Source organism: Trematomus bernacchii, unplaced genomic scaffold (genome assembly GCF_902827165.1).
Source record: "Trematomus bernacchii unplaced genomic scaffold, fTreBer1.1, whole genome shotgun sequence".
Taxonomy (NCBI): domain Eukaryota; kingdom Metazoa; phylum Chordata; class Actinopteri; order Perciformes; family Nototheniidae; genus Trematomus; species Trematomus bernacchii.
The window spans coordinates 2,523,350-2,532,433 of NW_022987588.1; the positions used below are offsets into that span (position 1 = coordinate 2,523,350).

General features: G+C 42.5%; 2 protein-coding genes across 2 annotated transcripts; one reads left to right on the forward strand and one right to left on the reverse strand.

Moving 5' to 3' along the window:
• Positions 1 to 291: 291 nt before the first annotated feature.
• pdk1 (pyruvate dehydrogenase kinase, isozyme 1) lies at positions 292 to 5,362 on the reverse strand. Its single transcript, XM_034128714.1, has 11 exons — positions 4,933 to 5,362; positions 4,448 to 4,589; positions 4,298 to 4,369; positions 4,023 to 4,207; positions 3,186 to 3,281; positions 2,995 to 3,072; positions 2,585 to 2,649; positions 2,396 to 2,494; positions 2,174 to 2,284; positions 1,610 to 1,723; positions 292 to 1,523 (listed from the first exon to the last, which is right to left on the reverse strand). The coding sequence occupies exons 1-11, from the start codon at positions 5,030 to 5,032 to the stop codon at positions 1,383 to 1,385; spliced, it is 1,203 nt and encodes a 400-aa protein (XP_033984605.1). The 5' UTR covers positions 5,033 to 5,362; the 3' UTR covers positions 292 to 1,382.
• A 686-nt stretch (positions 5,363 to 6,048) lies between these two features.
• Positions 6,049 to 8,738, forward strand: nup62l (nucleoporin 62 like). The gene is made up of 2 exons (XM_034128713.1): positions 6,049 to 8,160; positions 8,253 to 8,738. Exons 1-2 carry the CDS (start codon positions 6,376 to 6,378, stop codon positions 8,409 to 8,411), a joined length of 1,944 nt encoding a protein of 647 aa, XP_033984604.1. The 5' UTR covers positions 6,049 to 6,375; the 3' UTR covers positions 8,412 to 8,738.
• Positions 8,739 to 9,084: the final 346 nt, after the last annotated feature.

Consider the following 9,084-nt stretch of genomic DNA (forward strand, 5'->3'; position numbering starts at 1 on the left):
TTTTGTACGAGTGTCATAGCTCTATTTAATTGGGCTGTGTGAGAGTACTTTCTTGTATATTGATTGATAAAAAGACACCAGAGAAATAATACATTCCTATACGGCGCTTTTAAAAACGTGATGTTATTCGTTTATACTTAGTTAAGGCTGTAGTTTGTTTTGTGTACTCCTAAAATATGTCACGAATACTTTTGGAATCTGTCCTGGGGATAGTTACTCAAAGAGAAATCAGTTTCCATCATCACTCCCATCCATCTATAATTCACTCACAGGAGATGTTTGACACAAATAACCATCTGTTGGTTTGAAATGTTTATTTTTCACTGAACATGATCCATACAGAAAAACCTTATTGTAAACAAGGAAAATGACAGGATGAGTCCTTATAATACACCACAGCAACCCAGAAATAGTTAGCTCTCATACTGCATTGATACATTTTGTGAGAAAAGATAAGCCTCTTTCCAAGTGGCAGTACCTTATTTGCAAACTGAGAATTTTAAAAGTAAACTAAAGTGTTCCTAACCCAATAAAACCTCTCAGCCAACTGTTTTTCCCCGACAGCTTTTCTAAATTCCAATTATTCAGTTTACTTTTGTTGCATTAAGAACCCGTCACAGATGGCAAATCAAACATGTTTTAAGACGTCCTCGACTAAAGAATAAATACCATTTTAACCAATAAGACTTATCAGCAGCATCTTCCAACAGATGTAAAAACAAGCAGCGTTTTAAATTGTGGAACAAGTTTTCCTTTCCTTACAAGCTTTCACCTTCACGCAGAGCATAAGAGATGCACACAGACGGACCGGAAACAGTTCAAGTTTAGCTTTCAGCAAAACAAAAGTAACATTTAAGGAAAAGCCCTAAACCAGTAAAACACAGACACCGCTCACACCATGCAGAGAGTTTCAGGGATTTCATCGGCTTGTTTTAAGTTAATCACAGATATATTGTTAATCATAGGTTGGTTAATAAACGGCAAACTGCAGGACAGAAATGCCAAAATACGTTTGACGTTTGTCCTCGGTTTAAAAACATACTTAATGAGAATGATATTTTATACTGCCCATATGTTGTTGACGTTTTTTTAAACCATACTTTCAACAGCGATGTGGTTTTCCAGAAACCTGGTCCAGTTGACTCCCAGTCCCTGCCATTAAAGGTCCCATAAGGAATACAAAAGGAAACTGTTTTATTTAATTGAGGCTTCTCGACTCCAAAATCTTCATCATTACAAAACTAATGCCCAATACGAAGAATATGGCACGAAATCTTTGTTCCGTTTTCTTATTCTTTCCATACAACGAAGTCTAGACTGATGTATTGCCATCTCTCACACCAAACCATTCGTTACCAAGCACCTCCGGGAGCCATTTGGATCTAGAAGCTGCGAAACGTGGTCATGTCCTTTGGCTCCTTGCTGGGGACGCACCAGTCGTCCGCCTCTTGGATCGTCTTGTAGTGTTTCCATGCCGACTTGTTGTACACAGGGAGCCTCTCAATGGACTCTGTGGAGAGCGCCTGACAAGGGAATTTAGAAAGTAGAGTTAAAATACAAAGTAAATACTGTCTGAAGAAACACACAAACACACTTTAAACTCTGTTACCCGGATGTAGATCACAGCGTCGGTTCCATACCCCTCCAGAGAGTACAGCTTCAGGTCGCCCTGGAAGTACCGGGCGTACAGACGAGAGATCGGCAGGCCGTACCCGTAACCAGCCTGGAGGGAAACAAATCATTATTCTTCCACCCTTTAAAAAAAACAAGACTCAAGCCAAACAATCTAAAACATCAGAGCAGTTGGTAGTGATTATTTGGCACTGGAACAGTCAGATTTCTGTGTAAGCGGCAAAATATGAGGAAGATAAGCAATGTTTGATGATACAGTCAATGTGCTTTTGTTAAATATCAAAGAGTCCTCAGTTCTCCCTATCTGCTGCTTTCAGTATGCTGCTCAAATACAACATATGGCTTGCTAAATTAAAAGGATAATATTTATATTATTAAACAAATTAAACGTGAAGCTGAACAAAAGCACAAATCCTTTTTATTTCAATTTGCACTCTATTTTAAGTAACTAAAACATCTCAGTCAATCTCAGTGTATTGCAGTGTGCTTTTCACAAACTTTAAAATGGCCACAATAAGAAAACGATGCTCGTAGTACTGACCAGCGGAGCGGCGCGGGCCCCGTCGATGCTGGGTCGAGGAGCTGTGGAGTACGTGTAGGTGAACAACCGGTCAATTTTGCGCAGCGGCACGCCTCCTCCACGATCGCTCACCTGAAGAAAAACATTATTATTGAACAGTATCCTCATAGAATAACTCAATTTTCAGTTTCTCCAGGAGTTTATACTGGTTAGTAAAGATGAATGGATGCAGCACAGATGTACCTTGACTGTCAGATCTTCAGTCCCCAGAGCCACCTGTGCATGGATGGGAGGATACTCCATGGCATCGCCGTACAACTCCATGGTGGCACGCATGGCGTTCTGCAACAATGAAAGCACCCTCAACAGTTGAACATGAAGAGAAAGGCTGAACAGGCTGTCCAACTATGAGGTTGATAAAACAAATCCTACCTTAAAAAGTTCAAACACCATATGATACAAGTGAGATGGGACGTAGACCACCGTGATGGGTGAAGCTGTTCAAATAACCAAAGATAAGACAACATTTCATCAGATACTGAATCAAGCAATTCATATGTATTCATTCATAATGCAACCTGAATTGCTAAAAGGGATAGTTCATATTTCTGACTATAGACTAGTACTTTTCCATAGTCAGTCTATTACCTACAGTAGTTTAATATTACTGTATTAGTTGTTTTTTGACAATACTGACTATGGGAAAGAATCTCACAGAATCCCACTTTAAAGCATCTGAACTTTAAGATAATCATTTGATATAAAAATAAATGTAATTTGCCTTTAAAGTACATAATTAAAAGTGTCTGTGTAACTGAACATGTGTGACTAACATGAATTACCTTTGAATTCCTCCAGCACCAGCTCAGGAGAGTTCATGTAGTACCGGTCACAGAGGTTTCGTGCATTTTCATACGCATCTACAAGGAAGAGGTTTGTTTGAGGGAAGAACAACAAATATCTTTTGAGTGACAGTGACACGTATCTGAGCACCTGTCACTGCATGTTCCTCATAAAGGGTTTGAGTTCTCACCTTTGATAACCGCGCTGACACGACAGTTAGGATCAATACTGCCGATGTGTTTGGGATGAGCTGGGTTCACCTTCACCTTCCCCCCGAAGAGGAGAGCTGGAATAAGACACAATAAATCAGACCATGCACTACACTATAGAAATAGTTAATTAAATCCATACACAGTGCATCCAAAATATTAATGTTTTGACGTTTACTTCTCTGTCAACTAATTAATCAAACATCTTTTAATCCAAAATCTATCAAACTTAAAATGTGAAACCTTTTTGGCTCACTATAGATGTGACACCAAAAATCTAAATTATTCTCGCTCCTCACTGCCTAATCTTCAGATAACAAAGAAAAGCCAACTCTAAATGTTGTTTCTGACTTCTGATACATACATTTGATGATATCTTAATTATCAAATCCCTAGATGTTATTTTGTAAATATTGGATGAAAGCTGAGATCATGTCATGATCATTTTGTCAGGCCCACAGCAGGAACTATGTTTATTATTAACATTAATAACAATAATCTCCAAGTCTGGGCAGGTTAATCGTCCTTTGAGAGTCCTTGTTTCATTTCACTCATTCAACTGTTGTAGATACGTCATTAAGGTGTGGTCTGTGGATTCCTCTGGCAGTGACATTATTAAAGGTTGCAGAAGATACTCCCAATCTGCTACAAAAGCAAGATGGCAGCCAGGACTGACTTTAGGAAAAAAAGCCTTAAGTTTCCTGCTAATGGATCAACAGCCTCTTTTGAACACATCTACAAACAAGTGCATCTATTATATTATCAAGACATCATGTTGTTCATGAGATCACCATTTGTTATGAAGAGAATCAACTCACTGTGCTGGTTGAGCAACATCCTGATGGATATCCTGCTCATGTAGAAACGATCAAAAAAATACTGAACATTTTGGCTGACGACGGGGTCCGTGCCGTACGCCTCCTTGTACTCCACAACTCCCTGAGCCATGGTGGGAATTACATCATTGTGCCGATTTCTGATCTTTATAACCGCATCTGTGAAACTAAATAAAACAAAAACAATTACTCCAAGGTGATACAAATTAACACACAGGATTGGATCCTCATAAATATAACTGTTTTAATGTACTTACTCATATGTGACTTTTTCATCATCTGCATTTTTGTCTTTGAACTCAAGAATATCCTGAAAACTCTGCATGTACCTGCACACAAAGAAAATCATTATTACCTTTTTGCAGACTAATTTGAGAGGTTACTTTTAAAGAACTGAAGCTGCGTACCAGCCCTGCACCAGCTTCACTGATGGAGTCCGCAGTAAGTTGTCAGGCAACAGGTTGATCTCCTTCATGATGTTTGCCAACCTCACAGGTAACTCCTGTCTGAGGAAGGCGAAGGAGGTTTTCTCACATGCATTTTCTGAGCCTGAAAACAAATAGAAGAACATCAGAAATCTTGATATATTATAATAAAAATTATTGTATGAGAGCCTTTAAATGAGTAATCATTGATGCAATTGTGTGTTCTGCTTCTGCTGCCTCATTGGTTTGGTGGGCTATTCAAGGGGTCACACGTGTGCATGAGGGTTTCCAAATAAAAACCAGGGTAGATAATGTTTTTAAACACACATTTTTCTTGTGAAAACTGATGTTTTTCAAGACTTTTCAGGGCTCTAAAATGTTATCAAATTAAATAATCACACAATGTTTATTCCCCTGCTTTAAGTATAGGCACAGATGCATATTGTGTGTAGTGTGTGTACTCTTACCAAAATCCAGAAACTGCTTCATTGACAGAGGAGAGGGAGAGAATTTGGAGTAATAGTCAATGTCCTTAACACTGCTCCTCAGAAACCTTAAAATCCTCATTGTGACAGCTCCTGTGGCAGCGGACTATGTGGTTGAGTAGGTGTTAGAGGCAATACGCCTGTTTATTTAGTTTAAATATACTTACAGGGGCATGCCCAGCTCAGACACGCAGTTAGAAAGCTAATCTTTGTTAGCTTACACGCTAACTCTGCTGCCCACAAATACACTGGTGAAATGAAGGTTCTCCTATGGATTGATGTGGTGACATTTGTGCATCCATAGTAACCGTTCAATATTTCTAAATCACCCTTTACTTAAAATATTAATAGCACAAATATTTGCAAAAATGTAAACATGGTATGTGCGGATACAGCCAGCTAACCCAGAGAGTCATGACAACGTCAAGATAGTAGACGTGGGAATCTTTGTTTAGACACACTTAAAAAAAACGTAATGGATTAAATATGTTCAGGTTTAATTTGTAATGACAATATTATCGAAACACAAAAACTCATATACAATGATTGGGATGTTTTATTAGTATTGGGTACAATCTTAAAAAAAGTAAACATGAAAAATAAATGTGTGAATTCCAATGTTAACTACTGCAGCCGTTAATAACACAACATGTGCTTTGTGTTCTTCACCTTGTAACGCAGTATCTTGTCTTTTATATTAAGTTTCGTTTTTTGTTAGTCTGCTTTTTGTTTTACTTGCGACGGTTATTAACTGTTTTATTCGGCAACGATAGCGAGCCATTTCTATCAGCGCCATCATTTTGCAGGCGCCTGTGCTAAATATTTTTGTATTAGCCTACTTTTTGGCAACAGATCGTTTCTGCGTGGAGAGTTGATATCTTGATTTAGATCAGTACTCTTTGGGAAATAGGGGGTTACATATTGGGCTTTATTTCCCTGAAACTTGTTCTTCAGGCAATAAACTGTACCAATCAGATTTCAGCTGTGGTCTGATGAGTGCTGTGATTGGCCATTACACCTGTCTGTCTTCTAAAGGGAGGTGGGATTTATTTGCTGGCAGACAACACTCAGGGCTAAACTCAACAGTGTTTGGTCCTAATTTCTGCCGTCATTTCCTTTAGTGATCGACTGAAATGCCTGCTTGAAAAAAGTGCGACGCAGTTGGCCACGTTTTTGAGAAGGATATTGTGCTCGCTTTTGGTCGCCTTCTGGTTCAACACAATGTTTACAACCCGTGATTGACGTTATCAACCGTCGAAGCCTGAAAAAACCGTTGGAAATAAACGTTTCCTGGGTTACGTCAGTTCAGCTCGTATTTGTGACCCGCCAAAACCCGAAGAAGTTCAGCGAGGAAGTGACCATTTTGTGAGTTATCTGTTTACGATAACGTGACTTTGTGTTGAAGTTGTCCTTCTGCGAACGAAAATGAGTGGATTCAACTTTGGGCAAGCCTCCACTGGCTTTTCCTTCGGGACCCAGAAGCCCGCAGCCGCAGCCCCAGCCCCGGGCTTCGGCATGGCAAGCTCCACACCTGCGGCTGCGGGAGGCGGCTTCTCCTTCGGCACTCCTCAGGCCGCCATCAACCCCAACCCCAACCCGGCCAGCTCCTTTAGCTTTGGCACCCCAGCAGCGACTACAGCAGCCGTCGGAGGCTTTTCTTTCGGGAGCCCCGCCGCCTCATTTGGAATGGCCACTCCTCAACAAACAGCAGTAGCACCAGGGATGAGTATGGGCGCCGCACCAGGGATGAGTATGGGCGCCGCAACAGGGATGAGTATGGGCGCCGCACAAGGGATGAGTATGGGTGCCGCACAAGGGATGAGTATGGGCGCCCCACAAGGGATGAGTATGGGCGCCCCACAAGGGATGAGTATGGGTGCCGCACAAGGGATGAGTATGGGCGCCGCACAAGGGATGAGTATGGGCGCCGCACAAGGGATGAGTATGGGCGCCGCACAAGGGATGAGTATGGGCTCCGCAGCAGCTCCTCCAGCCGGGTCAGGGTTCACCCTTGGCACAGCTATGTCTGCACAGACCACCGCCCCTGCAACAGGGGGCTTCTCCTTTGGGACTCCTGCTCAAACTCAACCTGCAGCTCAACCCCAACTTGCAGCAGCACCTACAGCTGCAGTAACAGCAACTACAGGAGCAGGGGGTCTCTCTTTTGGAGGGTTCAGCTTTGGAGCAAACAAGGTCCAGGCGACCGCAGCAGCCACCACTGCTGCCCCTATCGCTGCCCCAGGAGGAGGCTTCAGCTTTGGTACAGCTGCTCCATCCAACCTCACTCTGGGTATGCAGCCTCAGCCAGCCCCTACTGCTGCAGCCACAACCGGCCAGGGTGGAGGATTTGCCTTTGGGATTAAACCCTCTACCACCCCGGCTCCTCCTGCCTCCATCCAGCCGACCCTAGCTACAGGCCCGTCTCTCTTTGCTTCACCCATCTCTGCAGCACCTGCGGCTGCTGCTGCTGCAGCTGCTGCTGCTGCTTCTGCCGCCGCCGCTACAACAGCGAGCCTTACAGGCTTCGCTATGGGTGCAGCTCCAGCTTTAGCAGCAAGCACTGCGGCTGCAACAACCACAGCAGCTGGTGGAGCTCTGGCTTTCATGCTCAAACCTCTAGGGGCAGCTACCATCCCCTCTGCCTCTGTCCCTGCCTCCATTGCTGCCGCTACAACAGGTGCTGTGACAGGCTTTTCACTGGGACTCAAACCTTCAACCGGCATGAGCCTCGCCACAACAACTACAGCAACTGCAATCCCTACAACCACAGCTCCTCCAGTGATGACCTATGCCCAGCTGGAGGGTCTCATTAACAAGTGGAGTCTTGAGCTGGAGGACCAAGAGAGACATTTCTTACAGCAGGCTACTCAGGTGAACGCCTGGGACCGCATGCTAGTGGAGAACGGGGAGAAGATCACATCCCTGCACAAGGAGATGGAGAAGGTGAAGCTGGACCAGCGCAGGCTAAACCAGGAGCTGGATTTCATCCTGTCCCAACAGAAGGAGCTGGAGGACTTACTCTGCCCGCTGGAGGAGTCTGTGAAGGAGCAGAGCGGAACCATCTACATGCAGAACGCAGACGAGGAACGTGAAAGAACGTACAAACTGGCCGAGAACGTGGACGCTCAGCTGAAGAGGATGTCTCAGGACCTGAAGGAGATCATCGAGCACCTGAACACGTCCAGTGGCCCGGCAGACACCAGTGACCCGGTAAGAGGAGGACTCATTCAAGTGTATTCTCTGACACATTTGTTGTTGCAAATTAAACTAACTTATTTTTCTCTCCGTTTTCTCCTCCTCAGCTTCAGCAGATCTGTAAGATTCTCAACACCCACATGGATTCACTGCAGTGGATCGATCAGAACTCGGTTCTTCTGCAGAGAAGAGTGGAGGAAGTGTCCAAATCGTGTGACAACCAGCGCAAAGAGCAGGAGAAAAGCTTTCGTTTAACATTTGACTGAACTGGAATTAACATGTATATTGATATAATGATAGTTTTCCTACAGTTGTCCAAAGTGGGAACTCTCCTTAGGGGTTAAGATCTTTTTGATGCAAAACATTCATCACAATTCCTGTTTCCTTTTATTCTTCAGCTGTTTTGAGTCATTTGGTTGCATAAATATAATTATTTTCAATGCAATAGTTTTTATATAGAGTGGAAAAAATAACGATTTGTTTCAATGTAAATGCAATGGTTGTTGTAAAAAGTAAGATTAAATAAATCTTTGGATTAAGGTGGTGGTTTCTTGGTTGGCAAATAAATATAAATGACATTTCTGTCCTTGTAATATTTGGATTTGATCAAATGATTTGATATATTTTCAAGAGATGTTCAGATTGTGTTAGTTTCTTGCTTTTATGGATCTGAAACAATTGATTGACTTTAGATTGACAATTCCAAATCCAAATTGCTTTGGAAATCAACTTATCGTTAACACAGTTCCACCTTCTTGGGCGTATGGATTTGAGGATTTGTTTTCTTATATGAAAGCACACTGAATATCCTTGGGTTTGAATACAAGCATGCAGACTCACATTGTGATTTTTACTATTTTCCTAAAGCTTGTAGACTTAACTGATCAATCTGAAAACTAAATACAGATTAATGGAGAATACAAAGATCCTTAGTCAAAG

Excerpts from the sequence above, each read along its gene's own strand:
- pdk1 (XM_034128714.1), bottom strand. The coding sequence starts at position 5,032 with ATGAGGATTTTAAGGTTTCTGAGGAGCAGTGTTAAGGACATTGACTAT. Across the intron at positions 4,208-4,297 it reads GATGAAAAAGTCACATATGA|TTTCACAGATGCGGTTATAA; the intron begins GTAAGTACATTA and ends TGTTTTATTTAG. Across the intron at positions 3,282-4,022 it reads GATGTTGCTCAACCAGCACA|CTCTCCTCTTCGGGGGGAAG; the intron begins GTGAGTTGATTC and ends GTCTTATTCCAG.
- nup62l (XM_034128713.1), top strand. The coding sequence starts at position 6,376 with ATGAGTGGATTCAACTTTGGGCAAGCCTCCACTGGCTTTTCCTTCGGG. Across the intron at positions 8,161-8,252 it reads CGGCAGACACCAGTGACCCG|CTTCAGCAGATCTGTAAGAT; the intron begins GTAAGAGGAGGA and ends TCTCCTCCTCAG.